This window comes from Lepidochelys kempii, chromosome 1 (genome assembly GCF_965140265.1).
Source record: "Lepidochelys kempii isolate rLepKem1 chromosome 1, rLepKem1.hap2, whole genome shotgun sequence".
In the NCBI taxonomy this organism is placed as follows: domain Eukaryota; kingdom Metazoa; phylum Chordata; order Testudines; family Cheloniidae; genus Lepidochelys; species Lepidochelys kempii.
The window spans coordinates 13,322,434-13,346,804 of record NC_133256.1 but is presented as its reverse complement, the minus strand read 5'-3'; the positions used below and the strand labels follow the sequence as shown (position 1 = coordinate 13,346,804).

At 39.7% G+C, this 24,371-nt stretch overlaps 1 protein-coding gene across 5 annotated transcripts in view; it reads right to left on the bottom strand.

Moving 5' to 3' along the window:
* The window catches only part of UVRAG (UV radiation resistance associated), a 163,412-nt gene that overhangs the window by 51,059 nt on the left and 87,982 nt on the right, over positions 1–24,371 (bottom strand). For all 5 annotated transcript variants that reach the window (XM_073335056.1, XM_073335055.1, XM_073335049.1 and 2 more), the window contains one exon: positions 22,559–22,724. In XM_073335056.1, coding sequence (XP_073191157.1) covers positions 22,559–22,724 — 166 coding nt within the window. The remainder of the gene's footprint in view (positions 1–22,558; positions 22,725–24,371) is intronic.

Here is a 24,371-nt window from a genome sequence, read left to right as displayed (position 1 = left end):
AGAGATTTAAATGATTGTTCACGATTAAGCCATTAATTTCACAATTTAATCTTCTACTGCACTCTTTCCTGAGGTTCCTCATTTTGACTTCCTCATATTGTGTCTTGCCAGTTGGGACTTTTACAGGCTGAGCTCACGGTGGTTAACATGTCAGTTTTAGAATCTATCTAAACTACCATATACAGGTTTTTGTCTTTAAACTCAGTATCTTATAAGCTATCTGCAACACATTCTAGACATGTTATTACAAAACATCTATTTTGTTTTGACTTCAAAGGACTTCTTTACTGCAGCACAGCCACTATTATTATTTGCCACATTTAAAAAGAATTTTAAAGAGCCATTAGAGCTAAATGTTAATAGGTCAGTATTACGGGCAGATGAAATATTAAGACATCAACTCCAAATTTTATGATACTTTCAAACTCTTAATGGGTCACTTCAAGTTGAGCAGTATAAAGACCACCATAACTAGTATATCTAGCTCACCTTGCTTAATACATCTATAAATCCAAGCTGTCTGCAGCATAGGAAAATAGAAGTGCTTTCAAACTGAAGATGTATGCTGCAAAAAAAACCTACCACTCAATATACTAAGTGCAAGATACAAATCAAAATGAGTTCATTTCAATACCTACAGTTACACTACTCAACTGTCGCAGAATTTAGATTATAAAGGCTACAATTACAATTAACAGTATAAAACTCATTCAGTCTTGACAATAATACTGCTGTTAAAACACAAAGCATGCTTCATTACATGATAGTATTTCGTTAAGTCACTGAAAATGAGAGCTATATATTTTCTGTTAGAAATGGAAACCTCAATTAAAGGGACATGGAAAAAGACAATATCAAGCACTTAAAGGTTTCTCTCCTGCACAATCAATTTCTTGTAATGAACCCTTTAAAGTCATTAAGTTTAAAGTTCTCTCCCTACCAGTTTTTTCCTTCTGACATTTGGCTAACATTCAAGATCCATAAATCAGTGAAATGAGCTAGGGAAACATGAAGTTAATAAGATCTCTTCCTATATACTCATGTAATTACTATAATACTGAATTCCTTGAATTTTAAACTAAGTCAGGGAATGTCTTAGCCTATGTAAAGTGGCACGCACATTTTGGCACTACCCAATGAAAAATGCGCTACCTGATTTCTATGTCATCTTAGTTTTGTTCACCTAATCCTACCTCTACCCTTCCCTCTGTCTGTCACACTCATTTGTTAAACCTGGTCAAACATGCAGCACGAACCATGTCCTCTTATGTTTTTAAGCACTTCTTAGTGTAACGTAGCTGCAAATAATGACTATTGATGGCTGTCTGGTGGCCTATGTGAAGTGAATTTGTACTCCTAGCTCATAGTAAGCAATGCTGCTAAGCTCATGCTCTCAATTTGCCATGCAGCCCAGAGTTAGTCTGTAGTTCATTACGTTTTCAGTTAAGTCTGTTCATCAATTCAATTGCCATCCACCCAGAGACTAATATCTCTAAAGCCTGAAACATTAAGCATTGTGGGCTTACTAAAGCTCTTCCTATCAATTAATCATGTTTTCCTTCCAGACCTGCCTTCCCTAATCTCTGTTCTTTACAGACTGACTACTTGTTTGCATTTAGCATCTTTAAAATAGAAAGCAAAACCTAGAAAATTGACTGAGTACTCACTCTGGAAAGAATTCCAATGTTATAGGCAAAAGCATCATACAATAGCCACATTAGAAGCAAGAAGGTTGTTAGTCAAAACTTGTTTTAACACCTGAATGCAGTACTGGTTTATGTTCAAATCATCTTTTTTTGGGAGTAATGTGATGTTAATTTCACACAGAAGAGTCTTTATACAGGATTAGACTCTGTTAAATTTGGAGTTGCCCACCCAGAGTCATTCTTTGGTGTGGTGAGATCTCAGTGTTTCCTAGTTCCCACATCAGGCATCAAAAGCAGGGCTACCAAACTATGAGATGGGACCAAGTCAATTTGTTTATATTTGTATAGCTCAAATGTATCCTTCTGCATGATATCGGTATAACCAAAAAAAATTATAATAAAAAAGTAACTGATTAACCAGTAGTAGTACTGCAGAAAACTATCTGAGGAGTATAATGGATCACAAATTGAGTATGAGTCAGCAATGTGATGCAGTCACGAAAAAGCTAATATTCTGGGGTGTATTAACAGGAATGTTATAAAATACAGGCAATAATTGTTCAGATCTACTCGGACTGGTGGAGACTAAACTGGATTACTGTGTCCAGTTTTAGGCATCACACTTCAGACAGGTTTGGATAAAACTGGAGAGCAACAAAAATGATAAAGAGCAGGGCTGTCAAGAGATTAAAAAAAATCACAATTAATTGCACTGTTAAACAATAGAATACCATTTACTTAAATATTTTTTGGATGTTTTACACATTTTCAAATATATTGATTTCAATTATTACAGAATACAAAGTGTACAGTCCTCACTTTATATTTATTTTTATTACAAATATTTGCACTGTAAAAAACAGAGAAATAGTATGTTTCAGTTCAATACAAGTACTGAAAGTTGAATTTACAAATGTAGAATTATGTACAAAAAATAACTACATTCAAAAATAAAACGTAAAACTTTAGAGCCTACAAGTCCACTTAGTCCCATTTCTCGTTCAGCCAATCCCTCGAACAAGGTTGTTTATATTTGCAGGCGATAATGCTGCCCGCTTCTTGTTCACGTCACCTGAAAGTGAGAACAGGTGTTCGCATGGCACTGTCATAGCCAGCGTCATAAGATATTTACATGCCAGATGAGCTAAAGATTCATATGTCCCTTCATGCTTCAACCACCATTCCAGGGGACATGTGTCCATACTTATGATGGGTTCTGCTCGATAACAATCCAAAGCAGTGCTGACCGACACGTTCATTTTCATCATCTGAATCAAATGCCACCAGCAGAAGGTTGATTTTCTTTTTTGGTGGTTCGGGTTCTGTAGTTTCCTCATTGGAGCTTTGCTCTTTTAAAGCATCTGAAAACATGCTCCACACCCCGTCCCTTTCAGTTTTGGAAGGCACTTCAGATTCTTAAACCCTGGGTTGAGTGCTGTAACTATCTTTGGAAATCTCACATTGGTACCTTCTTTGTCAAATCTGCAGTGAAAGTGTTCTTCAAATGAACAACATGTGCCGAGTCATCATCCGAGACTACTATAACACGAAATATATGGCAGAATGCAGGTACAATAAAGCCGGAGACATACAATTCTCCCCTTGTGTAGTTCAGTCACAAATATAATTAATGCATTATTTTTTAACACGCATCTTCAGCATAGAAGCATGTCCTTGGGAATGGTGGCCGAAGCATGAAGGGGAATACGAATGTTTAGCATATCTGGCACATAGATAACTTGCCATGCTAGCTACTAAAGTCCCATGAGAATGCCTGTTCTCAATTTCTGGTGACACTGGAAATAAGAAGTGGGCAGCATTATCTCCCATAAATGTATACAAACTTGTCTGCCTTAGAGATTGGCTGAACGAAAAGTAGGCTCTAAAGTTTTGCATTGTTGTTTTTGAGTGCAGTTATGTAACAAAAAAAATTTACATTTGTAAGTTGCACTTTCAAGATAAAGAGATTGCATTATGGTACTTGTATGAAGTGAATTAAACAAAAGAAAGTATTTTTCATCATTTTTACAGTGCAAATATTTGTAATAAAAATAATATAAAGTGAGCAGCGTACACTGTATTCTGTGTTGTAATTGAAATCAGTGTATTTGAAAAGTACAAAAACATCCAAAAATAAATAAATTTCAATTGGTATTCTATTGTTTAACAGTGCAATTAAAACTGATTAATCGCAATTTAATTTTTTTGAGTTAATTGCATGAGGTAAATGCAATTAATCGACAACCCTAATAAAAAGTTTAGGAAAAGGTGACTTATGAGTAAAGGATAAACCGGGCATGTTTAGTCTTGAGCAAAGATGACGGGGCAGGAGAGGGGATATGATAGTCTTCACCTATGTTAAGGGCTGTTATAAAAAGAGGACAGGGATCAACTATTCATGTCAACTGAAGGTAGGACAAGAAGTAATGGACTTTATCTGCAGCAAAGGAGATTTATGTTCGATATTAGGAAAAACACTTTTTAAACTATGCAGGTAGTTAAGCTCTGGAACAGACTTCCAAGGGGTGTTGTGGATGACCTAGGTATACTTGGTCCTGCCTCAGCATGGGGGAATGACTATGACCTTTTGAGGTCTCTTCCAGCCCTGCATTTCTATGATTTTATGTTTAATTTCAGAAAGTATTCCACAGACTTCAGAATCAAGAAGCAGGGCTGATTACAATTAAAACAAACGGCAGACACCCTGTTTCTTTTAAGAGTGTTAGTCAAGACTACAACAGTCCATGCTTCTAATTGCTTAATGTTTTGGTTCACAGGAAGTTAACTTCTTAAATATAGTAGCAAACAAATCCCTAAAATCTCAAGGCATGTTTGCCTGGATGGGAATTGAACTCTCCACCTCTGTTAAGTTACAACTGCACTAACAGCTGCCCCCACAGTAGTGTTATTCCTGGTCCATCAGAGCCCCTTATTTGGGCTATAAGTGTGATATCGGCTCTAGCATCACCACGGACAAGCATGTGGAGTGCTGGCGATGGAGGGGACAGGAAGTCGGACTGCTGTAATTTTAAGTAGCACCACACGTGACAAGTCTGCCCTTGCCGGTCAACTGCCAATACTGTGGTGCTCACACTGAAAACACTTTAAATTTTGGGTGGAACAACTATCTGGAAAAAAAGTAGTCTAAATTGTGTTATACTCAAATTAATATACAAAACAGATGCACTTTTTAATACTACTAAGTATCAACAATTATTTCTCCACACAGGAAATAAATGACTAAGTTGTGGGGATCAAAGCAGAGTTCAAATTAAAACTATTTGGCCTGAATTTAGATGACAGCATGGCAAAAGACCAGACTAGAGACACTTTCTATGACCCAGGTCTAACAACTAGAATGTATTTGAGTTTGAAATAAAAGTTTATATAGTCTCAGTTCTCACTCTCACAGAAGTCAGACACACTGAAAATGAGACTGAGTATCCTTGGTATGGCAGTCCAAACACACACACACTTAACAGGAACAATACCTCTTCATTTTAATTTATTTGCAAGACAGATTGTGGGATAGCCAAGAGATAAGAAATCCTTCCCCCTCCTTCAATCTAGAAGAGGCAGGGGAATTGGAGACAGATACCAACATTAGCAAATACTACTTATACTTGAATAGTACTGAGTGTCTCCAATTTAAACACTGAGGGTATGTCTATACTGCAGTGAAAAACCAAGGGCTGGCCCGTGCCAGTTGACTCAGGCTCACGGGGCTGAGGCTGTGGGACCATTTCATTGCAGTGTAGATGTCTGGGCTCAGGCTGGAGCCTGGGCTCAAGGACTCTCCCACCTCACAAGGTCCTAGAGCCTGGGCTGCAGCATGAGCCGTGAAGTCTACACTGAAATGAAACAGCCCCATACCCCAAGCCCCACAAGCCAGAGTCAGCTGTTATGGGCTGGCCACAGGTGTTTAGCTGCAGTGTAGACACAACCTGAGTTCAGCTCCACTACACTCATGTCAAAGGTAAGAATCCCTACTTTTAAAAGATGGGGAAACTCAGGCTGAGGTCATGTGACTTGTTCAAGGTCACCTGAGCTGGGAATGACCTAGTTCTAACACCCAAGACTGTTATTTACCCACAAGATTGTCCCTTCCATAAATTAGAATTGGCAAAAGTGCCTGGCTATATTAGCACCACATAATATTTTGTTAAGTTTTAACTGTGAAGACCTCTTGTAACATGGATAGCACAATGCTTCAAACTTGAAAGTTTAAACAGCATGCACAGAATATTTGAAAAGCTTTCCAATCTTCACAAAGCAACATACTTGCCATTTTCATTGGTTTGATAATTTTTAGGTCCACACCTACTCTGCCAAGTGAAATCTTAGGAAGCCATTTCTTAAAAATTAGTCTTCACTTTTAGCAAGCATTTGTCAAATGAATACATCTGACAATGCAGTGTAAGCGTTAGGTATGCAGCTGCATGCTAACTATGTCAGATGCTAACCGTTTAAAAGGATAGTTTTATATAGTAAGCCATATTTTTAATTGACAGTGGCATTTTCAGAATTTAGGGCAAGACCTTACATTGTCAACTTAGGTTTAAAAGCCCTTCTACAAAATACAAAGTAGAGAAATTCAATATATGCAATACAAATCACAACTTGGAAAGCTAAAAGAGGCTGATACGGTCACTTCAATTCCAGTTGAATAGTTAAGATGTAATCAGTGAAACAGAAGTAGCCTAGCTAAGCCAAGGTAGATATTTGAATATTTACTTTCTAGTTCTTAAGGCACCCTTTCCTGTCTGTGGGAATAAGCACAAAACCTAAAAAGCTTTCGTGATTTGGTGGTTATGTTACATTTCCAGCTGCTGTTGGATGATCAGAAAGCAGCAGTGTGCAGAAATACTTTTTACCATCTGCAGCTGGCCATTGCAATTGTTTCTTCCTGATGCAGGCCTTACTACTGTGATACTGCTACACCTCAAGAATAGATTACTGCAATGTGCTCCACAGGGGACTACAGTTCAGGATAATATGGGCATTTAAACTAGCTCCGAATACAGCAGCCTGCTTATTAAGTGATGCTTCTGAGTTGCAGGAAGTCACTGGTGTTCCATATTCTTCACCATCTACCTACGGGTGTCCAGATTGGGTATACGGCACTTTTGATCTCTACAAGGCCTAAATGGCTTCAAACTATTTGGGATACCGCCTCTCTCCTTGTGCCAGATCAAGATCAAAGGCACCTGAACTGGATCCCTCTCAGGTTCCACAGTGCTCTTTGAGGGGGGCCCTCCAGTTCTGGAACAAGTTTCTTCCCCTCAGTTTAAAAACAGCACAAGTCTACTGACCTTCATGGCAAGCTATAAGGCACAACTATTTAAGTTGGCTGCTATGAAGTCAATTTTTGGGGGAGCAGCTAGGGGGAAGGTTTGGTATTCTGCAGGTAATTTACTTTTGCGTAAAGTGGGTGGGGTGCTTACAGTTTTGGATTAGGGACCTTTTCCTTTTTGGTATGAATATAAAAAAACATGCCTCTCTTCAAATAAATTCTCCAGAGGAAGTAATCACCCCATGCCCCTCCAGAAGACACCTGTCAGAATGTCTTGTGTCACACTGTAAAATGGTCAGACACTCGTTATGGTGGGTGAGTGAGGGGAGAAAAATTCCAAAGCAGAAGGTCTTCCATCAAAATGGCCTGTCACCAGCCCTCTGACATTTAAATCAAAGGACTGAATGTCCCCTTGGTACACAGAGGAACTGCGGACATGCAGACAGACTGAGGTAGCCAGGAACCAGAGCACATAGTTTTATAGATCAAACATTAGCGTCTTGAATTGCAATCCAAACACAATGAAGTTGAACTTAGAGTAACATGCTCTATTAATAAAGTAACAGAAGAAAAAGGGAGAAGCAAATACCCACACTGAGGTAAGTTAGGAGTCAAAGGTTTTGGTAGCAACATAAAAATCTCTCCCACAAAGATTTCCCAAAATAAATCTTAAAAACCAACCATCTGCAAAGGCTGCATACTATATTAACAAATTACTGCACATATTGCAGAATACTTATTCAAATATGATTGCTGGAATTTTTCCATGAGTTCATGAAACAAACTAGTTTTTAAGCCAATCTTCTAATTGCATATTTTCGTTAAGAAGCAGCTAAGTATTTTGTACAATAGCAAAGACTGCTAGGCTCTCAAAGTATTCAAAATAGGAAGAGTAAGATCTTCTGATGCAGATGTGCTTCACCCATGGAATATCTGTCCTGGGAAATCAGTAGTTTTATTGGTGTCATGTGCTTTCAGATCTCAAGTTTGTAAAAAAAAAGTTGACATGTCCATACTAATTTGTGTTTTAAGCACTGTTCTAAGACCACCGTTGTTAGTCTAATTGTGTTCATTAACTGTGTCATAATCAATCAGAACTACCAACTTATTCTCATCTCTGAGCTCTCTTTTTGGGCTGCCCTAGACAAGTACTTACCAGTCACTGAAACCTCATTTATTTTACAGCCTCATATCTGTTATTGGGCTAATCTGTACCTGTTCAACATCACACAGCAGCTTAAATATTTGAGTAACCTGCAGTAAATCTCCACAGGACTGTTTGGTCAGTCAGATGTTAAACTCTTAAGTAAACCTAAAAGGATCTATACTCCATAAATTTATTTCAGACACTAAGGTTGTTCTTATGAGTTCTCAAGTCCAAACATCTTTATAGCTAGATTTTCTGATTTATGAACTCCTCATTTTGTATCCAAAAAGATCACAAATGTGCCAATATACTGGTGACTGATTTTTACTATATATAAAACCACCTGTCTTTAATACAAACGGTTTTAAAAGTTTAAGCAATTGCTTGATTTTTAACTGCCTTCATGTGTTTCCAATTTGGCATTAAAACACATGGTTTGGATTTTTTTTTATTCTCTTCTAATCAGTCCTTTTCCCATGTCCCAAACTGCACTGAACCTATGCAAGGAACTTGAAATCTCAAAATTTAATCTCCACCAAAAAAGGTCTTTGGACAAGCCTGAAGTGAAATAGTGACATTCTGTTCATTTCTAAAAGCTAGTTTACTACAGACTGACATGTGGCACATTTAAAGAAGGTCTGTATTAAATCCCAATGAGATTTCAAGTGAGTTAACTCAGAATAAATGGTTGTGGGAATGTATAATCAGTCTGTGGAATTCACTACTGCTAAAAGTCAAACACGGAGACTGAATTTTCTAGTGGCTGGAAAGTTGCAGGTACTCTAATATCTATAGCTATGCTAGTGATGGTTAATAACTGCAGACATCTGCCTACCTGCTATAGCATTGAACAGATGCCTGGTTATAAAGGTTGCCTCCCTATTTCCTTTAAGACACCGGGTACAGGCCACTGTCAAAAGCAGGCTGTATCGACTCAAATGAACTATTGTGCAACTGCAGTATGGGAAACTCTACATGAGTCTTTGGGCATGTCTACACTGCACCACAGTGTGGATTAAAGGGGTGTAAATTGCAGAGTGCACCAAAAAGTTGGGCTCCAACTGCAGACCCTGATGGTGTAAACTAAAAAGGTACACGGTTCATGTTAATGTCGTCCTCTTTCAAAGAGGATGTGAAGGTGAACGGAGTAACTTTGAGTTTGCACCAGCAGTGTCTATACAGAGCAGTTAAGAGCGCAACTCTTTGGTGTGCTCTGCAATTCACACTCCTGTGCTCTGCACTGCAGCCTTTGAAAGAGAGTAGTGAATTTAGTGCCATGAAGCGTTAGATATCCAACTCTAAAATTTTGGCCCGAGTGTCAGACACTGAAAGTAAGCGGATTGTCAGAGGTGCTGAGCCTGCCACTGATAGCGGGAAAAGTAATACTTTTCTACCTATACACCAACATTCCACACAAAGATGGACTACAAGCCGTCAGGAACACTATCCCCGATAATGTCACGGCAACATGGTGGCTGAACTTTGTGACTTTGTCCTCACCCATAACTATTTCACATTTGGGGACAATGTATACCTTCAAATCAGCGGCACTGCCATGGGTACCCGCATGGCCCCGCAGCATGCCAACATTTTTATGGCTGATTTAGAACAACGCTTCCTCAGCTCTCATCCCCTAATGCCCCTACTCTACTTGCGCTACATGGATGACATCATCATCATCTGGACCCATGGAAAAGAAGCCCTTGAGGAATTCCACCATGATTTCAACAATTTCCATCCCACCACCAACCTCAGCCTGGACCAGTCCATACAAGAGATCCACTTCCTGGACACTACGGTGCTAATAAGCCATGGTCACATAACCACCCCTCCATACCGGAAACCTGCTGAGCACTATGCCTACCTACATGCCTCCAGCTTTCATCCAGACCACACCACACGATCCATTGTCTACAGCCAAGCTCTTTGATACAACCGCATTTGCTCCAACCCCTCAGACAGAGACAAACACCTACAAGATCTCTATCAAGCATTCTTACAACTACAATACCCACCTGCTGAAGTGAAGAAACAGACTGACAGAACCAGAAGAGTACCCAGAAGTCACCTACTACAGGACAGGCCCAACAAAGAAAATAACAAAACACCACTAGCTGTCACCTTGAGCCTCCAACTAAAACCTCTCCAGCGCATAATCACAGATTTACAGCCTATCCTGAAAAATGATCCCTCACTCTCACAGATCTTGGGAGACAGACCAGTCCTCGCTTACAGACAGCCCCCCAACCTCGTTCACCTTCAGCCCCCAACTAAAACCTCTCCAACGCATCATCAAGGATCTACATCCTATCCTGAAAGACGACCCATCACTCTCACAGATCTTGGGAGACAGGCCAGTCCTTGCTTACAGGCAGCCCCCCAACCTGAAGCAAATACTTACGAGCAACCACACAACAGAACCACTAACCCAGGAACCTATCCTTGCAACAAAGCCCGTTGCCAACTGTGTCCACATATCTATTCAGGGGACCACCATCATAGGGCCTAATCACATCAGCCACACTATCAGAGGCTCGTTCACCTGCACATCTACCACCACCGTGATATATGCCATCATGTGCCAGCAATGCCCCTCTGCCATGTACACTGGCAAAAATGGACAGTCGCTACGTAAAAGTATAAATGGACACAAATCAGACGTCAAGAATTATAACTTTCAAAAGCCAGTCGGAGAACACTTCAATCTCTTTGGTCATTCGATTACAGACCTAAAAGTGGCAATTCTTCAACAAAAACACTTCAGAAACAGACTCCAACGAGAGACGGCTGAACTGGAAATAATTTGCAAACTGGATACAATTAACTTAGGCTTGAATGAAGACTGGGAGTGGATGGGTCATTACACAAAGTAAAACTATTTCCCCATGTTTATTCCGCTCCCCCCACTGTTCCTCAGACATTCTTGTCAACTGCTGGCCCACCTTGATTATCGCTACAAAAGGTTTTTTCCGCCCCGCTTTCCTGCTGGTAATAGCTCACCTTACCTGATCACTCTCCTTTCAGTGTGTATGGTAACACCTATTGTTTCATGTTCTCTGTGTATATAAATCTCCCCACTGTATTTTCCACTGCATGCATCCGATGAAGTGAGCTGTAGCTCAAGAAAGCTTATGCTCAAATTTGTTGGTTTCTAAGGTGCCACAAGTCCTCCTTTTCTGTTTGCTTTCTACCTATGTGGCCACTCAAAATTAACCAACATATGCTGAATGCTCATCAACAAGATGAGACCAAGAATTCACAGAAGTTAATTGATAAAAATAGTGCGCTAGTAGCTGTCAAGTGAACAGGCTATATTAACTGATGTACTGCATGGAATCACTCACTCACCTAGCTCTAGCTACCTGTGTCAAGGTTCCTCCCCCACTCTGAACTCTAGGGTACAGATGTGGAGACCTGCATGAAAAACCTCCTAAGCTTATCTTTACCAGCTTAGGTCAAAACTTCCCCAAGGTACAAAATATTCCACCCTTTGTCCTTGGATTGGCTGCTACCACCACCAAACAAATACTGGTTACTGGGGAAGAGCTGTTTGGACGCGTCCTTCCCCACAAAATACTTCCCAAAACCTTGCACCCCACTTTCTGGACAAGGTTTGGTAAAAAGCCTCACCAATTTGTCTAGGTGACTACAGACCCAAACCCTTGGATCTGAGAACAATGAAAAAGCATTCAGTTTTCGTACAAGACGACTTTTAATAGAAATAGAAGTAAATAGAAATCACCTCTGTAAAATCAGGATAGTAGATACCTTACAGGGTAATTAGAGTCAAAACATAGAGAACCCCTCTAGGCAAAACCTTAAGTTACAAAAGAGATACACAGACAGAAATAGTTATTCTATTCAGCACAATGCTTTTCTCAGCCATTTAAAGAAATCATAATCTAACACATACCTAGCTAGATTACTTACTAAAAGTTCTAAGACTCCATTCCTGGTCTATCCCCGGCAGAAACAGCATATAGACAGACAGACAGACCAGACCCTTTGTTTCTCTCCCTCCTCCCAGCTTTTGAAAGTATCTTGTCTCCTCATTGGTCATTTTGGTCAGGTGCCAGTGAGGTTACCTTTAGCTTCTTAACCTTTTACAGGTGAGAGGATTTTTTTTTTTCTGGCCAGGAGGGATTTTAAAGGGGTTTACCCTTCCCTTTATATTTATGACAACCTGCCTCACAAAAGTAGAGTCCACTAAAAATAAAAAATGAACCCCACATCACTATGCTTTTTGCAATTACAAAATCTGTATCTGTCCCCTAGATTTTGACCTCACCCTCCAATCCACCCATTTAGACTTGTGTTCTGTTGTAAACTAACAGCTTTGCTCCATTACTGAACTCTTTTCAGAAAGATTTGACTATATGGCAGGCTACGTAGAACAAAAATATTGGGCTTGATTCTCCACTCTGTTGCAAGACATGAAATTGGTTTAATTCCATTGATTCCAGTGGAATCAATGGCATAACTGAATGAAGAGTCAGTCATCTAGAGTCGCCCTTCTTAAAAAAAAAAAAAAAACTTGCATGGAAACTGTGCCTCACACATGCCTATCAAATTATGTTCAATTACAATGAGGGCGAATTCTGGGCTTAAACCAACTAACCTAATGTCCTCCCACGGCCAGGGAAATAGTCTGCCCAATCCTGTTAAAGACAGACAATCTATAAATATTCAGCAATGCCAGATCCTCAAGTTGAGTAGTTTAAATCCAAAATTTGAGTAGTTTAAAATTGCTATAATCTTTGCTTATTTGTTCTGAGCCTGAAAATCTGATTGCTTTGATTATGGTATAATTTAAGAATTATATTTAAGTGGGTCATAGCAATTCTTATTTAAATGTGTGATTTCATAGATCCACTTTTGGGAAAGATTGCTATTTTTCCCTCTCTTTTAAATGTTTTATGAAGGAATACTATGCCTATAGCTGGGTGGAAAATGGCAATTCTGTTCTGGAGGATTTGGAATGCTGGTTGCATTCCAATTTGGAAACATTTAGAAATCCTCCACAAAATGGATTTACTGTCCACTGCCCAGCTCTACTGTGAGCCCTGCCCCTGGGAGCTCAGGCTGCCAAGAAGCCAGGAGGCAGGGGCTCTCATCTTCCCACCAGCCCATGAAGAGGGATGCTGAGGAGCCAGGTGAGTGAGCTGGTAGGTAACCAGCTTGGGGGGCGGGGGAGGAAGGGGAGGGTTCCATCAGAAACACACCTGCTTTCCGGTGGAATTTCATCAAAACCTGTCTCCACACAACGTTTTGACTTTGATGAATTGGCAAATTCTAATGAAAAATGCTTTAATTTTTTTCCCAACTAGCTCCATTTATGTCATTTTCTGCACTTTCACTCCAACTTTCACAATTACTGCAGAGTATTTCCACTAACAAGGCTAACAATTAGAATGGCTTTATAGAAATTTAAAAATTAATAAAAAGGTATAGAATAGTACAACTGCTCAAAAAGTCATCTACCTCAGCGCCCTGGGCTGAGACAGAACCAAGGAACCATTGACCATCCCTGATGTTTGTCTACCCAGGGGTTCTCAAACTGGGGGTCAGGACCCCCTAGGGGGTCACCAGGTTATTACATGGAGTGGGGGTGACAAGCTGTCAGCCTCCACCTCAAACCCCACTTTGCCTCCAGCATTTAGAATGGTGTTAAATATATTAAAGTGATTTTAATTTATAGGGGGAGTCTGACTCAGAGGCTTGCTATGTGAAAGGGGTCACTGATGTTGCACCCCATAATGCTGGATAGAAATATGCTCATTCCAGTTATGTCCTATTTACATACATATGTTTTATGCTAGATATGCCATGTAACATATCTCTGCAAAGGTTATGATTGACTGAATATATTCATCCTATTTCTATGCATGTATAATTTTTGTATTCAAAGTTATGAATATTGGCTATGTACTTGTTTGATTTTAAGTAGACTCAGTGAAGCAGTTGGTCAGCTTTTTGAGAAAAGACTATTCTCAGTAAGTGCCCAATCAAGAAACATTTAAGCTAACAATGAACTTTGAGATACACCAGTCCACATCTGAGCTTTCCTGGAAATGTGGCATCGGCTTGTAAGGAACTGAGTCATGCATGGACCTGTGACTCGCCCATGTGACTCCAAAACTCCATCTTGGAGCTGGATTCTGCATAGGAGAGGGGAAGGGGTTTCCACCCACAAGAGAAAGTCTATTTAAGCCTCTGGAAACCCCTCCATTTTGTCTTCAGCTGGCTCAAGAGATAGCCTCTCGACCCCAAAGGATATCTGAAAGGAACTGGAACAAAGGACAGTAAGTACAGGGGTGTGAGTGATTGCTGGACCCAGACTACAAGGAGGCTAGTCTATCAAAGAAGCTTATTGGAACATCTAAGGGTGAGATTTACCTGAATTTAGTTTCCTATTGTATTAGGCATAGACTTGCGTGTTATTTTATTTTGTTTGGTTATTTATTTTGTTCTATTACTTGGAACCACGTAAATCCTACTTTTTACTTATTAATTAACCCAGAGCAAGTATTAATACCTGGGGGAGCAAACAGCGGCGCGCATCTCTCTATCAGTGTTAGAGGGCGAACAATTTATGAGTTTACCCTGTAAAAGCTTTATACAGGGAAAACAGATTTATTTGGGGTTTGGACCCCATTGGGAGCTGGGTATTCGAGTGCTGGAGACAAGAACACTTCTTAAGCTGTTTTCAGTTAAGCCTGCAGCTTGTGGGGGACGTGGTTCAGACTTGGTTCTGTGTTTGCAGCAGGCAAGCATGTCTGGCTCAAACAAGGCAAGCTACTGAAGTCCCAAGCTGGCAAGGAAAATGGTCTCAGAGGTACTCTAGGCACATCAGGTGGCAGTCCCAAAGGGCTTTCTGTGATCCAACCCGTCACAGTCACCAGTACAAAAATTTGAGAACCACTGATCTAACCCATCTTTAAAAACCTCCAACGATGGAGGTTTCACAACCTCCCTTGGAAACCTATTCCACTGCTTAACTATCGTTCTAGTTAGAAAGGTTTTCCTACTATCACCTAAATCTCCCTTCCTGCAGATTAAGCCCATTACTACTTGGACACAAGGAGACAACTAATCACCATCCTGTTTATAACAGCCCTTAATGTATTTGAAGGTTTATCAGGTTCCCCCTCACTCTTCTTTTCTCAAAACTAAACATGCCTAGTTTTTGTTTGTTTGTTTGTTTAAACCTTTCCTCATAGTTCAGAGAAGAGTAACAAAAATGATAAAAAGTTTGGAAAACCTAAACTCTCCAATTTATCCATATCTTTCTTAAAGTGTGGCACCTAGAACTGGACACAATAGGCCAGTAGCCCTGTTAACAGAGCAAGTTAGGTTGGTTTGGAATGATTTTATCTTAAAAATCCATGTTGGCTATTACTTATAACCATATTATCTTCTAGGTGCTTACAATCTGGTTATTTAATAATGCGTTCCAATATTTTTCCAAGTATCGAAGTTAGGACGACTGGTCTATAATTCCCTAGGTCCTCTGTTTCTCCTTTTAGATAGGTATTATGTTCGCTCTGCTCCAATCCTCTGGGACCTCCCCTGTTCATCGGTTCTCAAAGATAACTGGTAATGATTTCAAGATTGCTTCAGCTAGTTCTTTAAGTACTATTTCATCAGGCCCTGCAGGCTTGAGTATATCTAAAGAAGGTTAGTGGCGACTGGGTGTCTAACATAGTGAATGCTAGTGAAAATGAGGTAGGAGCAGGGTGTAAAAGAGGGGAAGAACAAGTCAAAAACTACTTAGACAAGTTAGATGTCTTCAGATCACCAGGTCCTGATGAAATGCATCCTAGAATACTCAAGGAGCTGACTAAGGAGATATCTGAGCCATTAGCAATTATATCTGTCATGGAAGACATTCCAGAAGACTGGAAAAGGGCAAATACAGTGCCATCTATAAAAAGGGAAATAAAGACAATCTAGGGAATTACAGACCAGTCGGCTTAACTTCTGTACCCAGAAGATAATGGAACAAATAATTAAGCAACCAATTTGCAAACACCGAGAAGATAATAAGGTGATGAGTAGCAGTCAGGATGGATTTATCGGGAACAAATAGTGTCAAACCAATCTGATAGCTTTCTTTGACAGGGTAACAAGCCTTGTGGATAGGCGGGGAAGCGGTAGATGTGGTATATCTTGACTTTAGTAAGACTTTTGATACTGTCTCGCATGACATTCTCAAACGAACTAGGGAAATACAACCTAGATGGAGCTACAACAAGGTGGGTGCATAACTGGCTGGAAGATCATTCCCAGAGAGTAGTTATCAGTGGTTCACAGTCATGCTGGAAGGGCAAAATGAGTGGGGTCCTGCAGGTTCTGGGTCTGGTTCTTTCAAATCTTCATCTTTGATTTAGATAATGGAATAGAGAGTAAACTTAAAGTTTGCGGATGATACCAAGCTGGGAGGGGTTGCAAGTGCTTTGGAGGATAGGATTAAAATTCAAAATGATCTGGACAAAACTGGAGAAATTGTCTGAAGTAAATAGGTTGAAATTCAATAAGGACAAATGCAATGTACTCCACTTAGGAAGGAACAATCAGTTGCACACATTTACAAAATAGGAAATGACTGCCTAGGAATGAGTTCTACAGAAAGGGATCCAGGGTCACAGTGAATCACAAACTAAATAGGAGTCAGTGTAACACTGTTGCAAAAAAAAAAAAAAAAAAAAAAAAAAAAAAAAAAAGCAAACAGCATTCTGGGATGTATTAGCAGCAGTATTGTAAGCAAGACACAAGAAGTAATTCTTCCGCTCTACTCCACGCTGATTAGGCCTCAACTGGAGTACTGTGTCCAGTTCTGGGCGCCACATTTCAAGAAAGATGTGGACAAATTGGACAAAATCCAGAGAAGAGCAACAAAAATGATTAAAGGTCTAGAAAACATGACCTATGAGGGAAGATGGAAAAAATTGGGTTTGTTTGGTCTGCAGAAGAGAAGACCAAAAGGGGACATAACAGTCTTCAAGTACATAAAAGGTTGTTACAAGGAGGAAGGAGAAAAATTGTTGCTCGTAACTTCTGAGGATAGGACAAGAAGCAATGGGCTTAAATTGCAGCAAGGGTGGTTTAGGTTGGACATTAGGAAAAACTTCCTGTCAGAGTGGTTAAGCACTGGAATAAACTGCCTAGGGAGGTTGTGGAATTTCCATCACTGGGGATTTTTAAGAGCAGGTTGGACAAACACCTGTCAGGGATGGTCTAGATAATATTTAGTCCTGCCTTGAGTGCGGTGGACTGGACTAGATGACCTCTCGAGGTCCCTTCCAGATCTATGATAAATGTATCTAAACATTCTTTAAATTCTTCTTTTCCTAGAGGGTCGGCTTGTGTTCCTTCTCCCTTCTTGTTAATATTAATTGTGTTAAGAATCTGGTCACCATTAACCTTTTTAGTCAAGGCTGAAGCAAAATAGGCATTAAACACCTCCTCCATCTTGATGTTGTCTATCATTAGTTCTCCTCCCCCTACACCTTCCTTTGTCATTCTCTTGGCTCAACATATTTAAAGAATCCTCATCTTATCACCTTTTCTGTCCCTTGCTAGGTATAACTCATTTAATGCATTAGCCCTTCTGATTTTGTCCCTACATGCTTGTGCTAGTTTTTTGTACTCATCCTTTGCAATCTGTCCATGTTTCCACTTTTTATAGGATCCCTTTTTGATTATCAGGTCATTAAAGAGCTGATGGAATGATACTTGCCTCTTACTACTTGTACCATCATCTTTCCTTATCAGCCTAGGGTTTCTGTCACTCCATACTAAAGGCAGGACTGGCTGCAGACCATCTGATTGCCCTTGGGCCAATCACTTGGCAGAGGGCTAGAGAGAACAGGCTGAGGCTTCAGCACATGTTGCTGTTTGTTGCTAGTGGAAGCAGTTGTCCCAAACAGTCTGAACTTGCAGCTAAGGGAATCAGCCCAGTAAGCAGGCCGAGGCATGACTACGACCAGGGTAAGACAGCAGCCTAGACCCAGAAGGGTCCTGATCAGCACAGTAACCACAGGGATGGATCTGCCTGGCATTGCAGCAGAGGTCTGAACTCAGCACTCCAAGCTTGCACTGTGCCCAAGCACCAGCAACTGCCACGACGGCTGGAAGGGACCATGTTTAGGACTTAGACTGGGAAGTTTTGGACTCAATCAGCTTAGAGAGCTTTAACCTGTTTATGCAGATGTTGGAGAGTGGAGGTGTATGTGTGATTTCTTATAGGGCCCCCCCAATACTCACTGAGGGTTTGTCTGTGCTCAGATGTGTTTATTGCTGAGCACGTTTGTTTCTGAGGTTACTTCCTGCCTCCCTCAAGATCATGGAAGGAAACCAAGGGATTTAGGTCTAGTCAGAGGTGAATGGGGTTCTTTTGGCACATGGCTTTGGATCTGAGAACTATTCAATCAACCCAACGGTGCCCTCACCACATAACTATAAAGCAGCGTTCCCAGTGACCTCAGTTGCAAGTTATCAACATTTCTGTAAATCAGGCCCCAAGGATGTCCATTTAGATTCACTGTGCTCCTCATTTTCAGTGTATGAACTTGTCCAGTGTCACACAAAACTCTATGGCCGAGGCAGGGACAGAATCCAGTTCTTCAGGGTAGCATTCAGCTGCCTTATCCAAGAGACCATTCTTTCCTACCATTCCTTGTCTCATTCACCACACAGCATCCAGCTTCTGCAACAAATGAGACTGGGGTCCTACAAATAGCTTCATTAACTACACAACCCTGGTTCTCTCCAGAGCACTGTCCATCTTGTGAATGAGGCACTATACACTATAACAACATGTAAAATCATGAAGAGGGGGAGAACTGAACTGAGGTATCTTCCTTGAAATCTATGGGCTCCTAGCTAGCAAAGGTAGCTATTAGGCTAAAATTGTGGTCAGATGAACTACCATCCATACGATGATACATTTTATTTAAAAAAAAGTCTGAGACACCTAGATGTTATTGCAATCATGACATAATTATAGAAATGAAATCTAGATCCAGGAGCTATTACAAAGAAAAAGCACAAAAAAAACTCCTGTACTTTTCAGCAAGTCAGGTGCTACTATAAAATCCAGAAGCAGGCTAATGGAAGTGTTACATGCAAGTATTAGAATATGTGACAAATATTAAAGCTATGGATTAAAAGCACACCTACAAGTAGAGGAGAGAAAGTGTTGTGCTGCTATTTCTCATAGTAATGCCAAGAAGTTTAAATTGGTTATTTATTCAGCACCATCAGCATGGCGGACACTGGAGAGAAGAACACACATACTGTCCCTAGAAGCTTAAAATCTTAGACAGTCCAATCCAAATAAACAAAGGATACATAATTTGAGTCCAAACTTCAAGCAGCCTGGGGCTCTTTATTTTTAAAATAACTTTCTGTACTTTCAAGATGATTGTTGAAAGACACTATTGAAGAAATGTGTTTTAAGGAGGTATTTAATGAAAACTGCATTCTTTTCTAAAACCATTGAGGTAAGACAGTTTTATAAACTGAGACTGAGAAATTTCTGTGAGGGAACTTATCTGCTGACACAATATTACAAGACTATATGTAATATACGAAGGAGGGAGCAGTTAGAATACATCACGGAAACACCATAGCTTTAACACTTCTGTTTCCGATTTCAAAAGTTGGCTCTTCGTTGAAGACCAGTGGCTGACATTTTCATACTTCATCTCTAGTAGTTGGGGAGGTATGCAAGTGTTAGGACAACCCTGTAGCCTCCTGCTTATTTTAGAGACTCATACTTTCCTAAGACCATAAGTGGCCTGGATCATCCACTTTAAGAAATAAAGTACTTTATTTGCAATTGCCAAGATGCTTGCTATATTAAACAGTGGGTACACATTTTAGAATGCATATTTTACCCAAGAGAAACAGGTTTATCATGTAAGTGTTTAGGCACTATTTAAAAAGTTTATTTTAGGAACTTGTAATAAGTATTACTTCCATCCATTAGGTTGCTGTTATAGTATTAAGTTTTAAATAGACTAAATCCAAACCACCCGAATTTTTTAAATTAATGTAACAAAAACATCTCCCCTATCCTTGAAACAGAACCTTTTAAAAACTCTTCATTTTGATACTACAGGCAAAGTTTCAGCCCTAAGTAAAATGAGATTCTAAATTAGAACCTCTTCAAGCTAAACATTTAATGAGTCACCCTAAATGTGATGCCAACAAAGGGTGCTGTGTATTACATCTGCCAAGTATGAAGAAAGCCATACCACAATTACTCGATAGTACACCTTGCACTGAAGTTGAACAAATGTCTTAATAAAAGCCTAAACACACACTAAGTGTTGGATTCTGTTGCACATTTAATCACCATGTATTTCAACTAGACGTGTATGAAAAGGAAGCAGCTAGGGCAGAGGGAAAGCAACTGCAAGTTAAGATACTAAAACTAAGTACAGTGGTGCCAGCTACCAAGACTGCAGTGCCCAGAAAGATGGCAGGACAGAGAGGTCTCATCTATTCTTAATCTGCCCCTTCAGTATTGGAGGCTGACTCTTAGGACCTCGGACAGTGCCAGCTGAGGAAGAATAGAGCTTACTGAATATCTTGGGAGAAGGGTCAACACCAGAGGGTGTTTTTGGAGTACTGTAAGCTAAATCTCTCCCTCTTTGGGAACATATTGTGGAACGTAAGTGTTGAATTCATGAGAGCTAGGGGGAAAATAATCATTTATATAAATAATCTGAGTATAACTGGCTCAAATTCAAAACACCATGACCTGAAGAACTTTAAGTCCTATTGGCAGATATTTGAAGGATGGAAGGAAAACACGGCTGTTACTCTGAAACTTTAAACATATTTCTCCCCACTTGCATGAGAAATCTGTTGAAAGCCAGCTACAGTATTTGCTTCTCTACCTTAATTAAAATCTGGATAAAGGACAGTTGTGTGGTTAAAGAACTAGAGTAGGACTCAGGAGATCTGAATTCACATCAGGCTTTGTCAGACTTTCCAGATGACCACGGGCAAGTTACTACACTTGTATCACCTCCCTTAACTGTAAGATGGGGATAATTATTCTTCTCCCACCCTTTGTTTAAATAGTAAGATCTTTGAAGCAGGGTCTGTCTTTACTATGTGTAGTCACTGAATTTCAATGGGACGTGTGCTCCTACATCACTTAAGCAATTTTGAGAAATCAGATACACAGTGCCTTAGCACTGTAGGGCCCATCCATCTTGGATGGAGTCTGCAGCTCACCCGTACTACTAACGTTTACATATGAATTCTGTTTAATGTGTAATCCACACACTAAACTATGGCTTGTTAAAAAATTACAACTCCAATGAGTTTAATGTCAATTTGGATACATTCCTTGTCCCCTTTCTCTCCTCCCCTGTGCCAATGCAGACAGTTTGTCTAGACAATGTTTCCTAAGTGCAAGCACAGCAGCAACCCCCATAGCCTTTTCTTCAATCTTGCCTAAGTGCTGCAACTCCACTGTTATCCGTACGTGCTGACTACAGAATGAAGAGCACCAGAGCCGGTAATACTGTAAGCTTGACTTTGCAGCTCACGGTACACAGAGAAAGAGCAGACCGTTTTATTACCCTTAAAGTTTATGTGCTCAAATATAAAGTAATTATGTGAAAATTCACCTGACATGTCTCGTGTATATATTGTGGGTCAACAGTATGGCTATAATGAAATGTATTATATATTCTACGTCGTACAAGGTAGACTTGTATTAGTGATGTGTATGTTGAGAAGTTTCATATATACACCCTGTGGGTCAAAGATAATGTTGCTGTTTGTGCAAGGTGAATTTTCACATCAGTGTCATTCATTACCTGCAGGCATCCCAGGTCAGAGAATTCAAGTAGGTGAATTCTTTAACTGGCCATTTTCTGTCATTAGTGCTTAGGTTTTCTAATGGTAATACTGTAGTTACCTATTTCACTAAGTTATGTTACCTAGCAACCTTGACTAAGAGTGTGTGAAAGAATTGCAGGAATTAAGATTCTGATGGCACAGGATAGTGAACAGACACTAATATTAAACCAACAGACATTTGTTGTATTGAATCCATTGCTGGTTACAGAACACTGAGTATGGATCAGACTAAGAAATGCAAAAATATTCTAAAACTTAAAATTCATTGTAGTCTGTCTGGTCTACATGTGTAACAATGAAGTTTCACCACACAAAACTGAAATTTAATTAAAAAGTAAAGAAAGTACCCCATTGCACCCCTAAACTAATAAAACTAAAATGAAGTTACATAAACTAGTCTAATCTGCTACAAATTTCAACCTAATCCTATTCACATGGGATTCACACACCGCAATGGAAACTGCACCCTTGACTTGGGCACTAAAAATAACCTATTTCAATATCAACTACTGCAACTCCATCAACCTTCTTGCCTAGTTAAGATGCTGCTTCTTTCTTAGAAAGTACATAGGAAGACTACATACTTACTCTCGCTCTTTCTCGGTCAGTTTGTCGTTGATATTATCTTTGATTGCAGATCTGGAACCTTTGTGAATTATGGGATACCTGAGTGGCACTTGTAGAAAGAAGGAGATCATTGAGACCAAGTGTGCAGTGTAGCCCAGGGCAACAGCAATGCTTCCATCATCTTTTGCTGTTAATGAAAAAGCAACTTCTTTACCCAACTGAATTCTACTGATATGGTAAATATTTTAAGAGTATTAATGAAAATTTAGCATGAGAAGGGTGTCCATATTACACAAACAGTAAAGACTTACACATGATGAAAATAATATTTATTAAATGATTTAACAGCTGCTTTAATGAAAAAGATTAAGACTGCAAGCATCTTACAGAAATCTTAGTGGTATTATTAAGCTTATTCTATCACACATTACAATGCATGGTTCTGACATGCTTACAATGCGATAGCAGCACATTTAAACAGTCAATAATAGAAAGGGGTACTGCGTTTCCAATATAGTGTTTAAACATTTTTTAAAATAGTGGTTGAGGTGCTATTTTCTGATGCGAATGGTAACCCCTCCTGGTTTTAAATCTGCTTATCTCTCGTCTATTACTTGTATCTTGTGTTGAAAGGTGACATCAGAGAGGTGACGGGTTTCAGAGTAACAGCCGTGTTAGTCTGTATTCGCAAAAAGAAAAGGAGTACTTGTGGCACCTTAGAGACTAACCAATTTATTTGAGCATAAGCTTTTAACTTAGGCTTGAATGGAGACTGGAAGTGGCTAAGTCATTATGCAAGGTAACCTATTTCCCCTTGTTTTTTCCTACTCCTCCCCCGCAGACGTTCTTGTTAAACCCTGGATTTGTGCTGGAAATGGCCCACCTTGATCATCATACACATTGTAAGGAGAGTGATCACTTTAGATAAGCTATTACCAGCAGGAGAGTGGGGTGAGGGAAGGTATTTTTTCATGCTTTGTATGTATAAAAAGATCTACACTTTCCACAGTATGCATCCAATGAAGTGAGCTGTAGCTCACGAAAGCTTATGCTCAAATAAATTGGTTAGTCTCTAAGGTGCCACAAGTACTCCTTTTCTTTTTATCAGAGAGGTGATGGTTTGAGCCTGCAGTTTAAGACCTACTCCTATACTTTCAAACTGCAAGGGAAATCGTTTTCAGCGTAAGGTTTTGTTTTTAAAAAAAGGCTCCCTAGGCCAGAGTTCAAGTCTTCAGTGGTCTGCAATTCTCTGGCTGCAGCTGATGACCTCACTAACACCTACAGCAGAGAAAGAAGGTGCATTCTTACATTGCTTTAGGCATTAGTGAGATCACCAACTGTTAGGCAGGGACACTGAATCTAGGGTCTGAACTCTAGTATTGGCCAGTAATTGGAGGAACTGATTTTTAACCATTGTTTTAGAAGGTTAAAGTTTCACATTTATTCAGCAGATGACGGGGAGATCTGAAATTGTGTATTTAAAAATTAATTTACCTCCAGTGAAGATCTATTTACGGCTTTTCTGCCCCACCCTCTAACTCCTTTTCTGCAAAAAGTTATTAATCTTTTGAAGACTTCCATGCTATACCTTCATCCTATTTTCTAGCTTATTAGAAAAAACACATATGAATCTATGAATAGCTGGAAAGAAGATATAGCCAGCCCAAATCCCTTCCAATGACAACAGAAATTCTAGTGACCCTAACTGAAATACACGAGGACCTGAACAAGGAAGGAAAAACACTAATTTTATGTTCTCTGTGACATCTATGAAATCATACCTTGCTCTCAGTAAGGCAATTCATGACATACAGATTTAAAAACACCACCCATT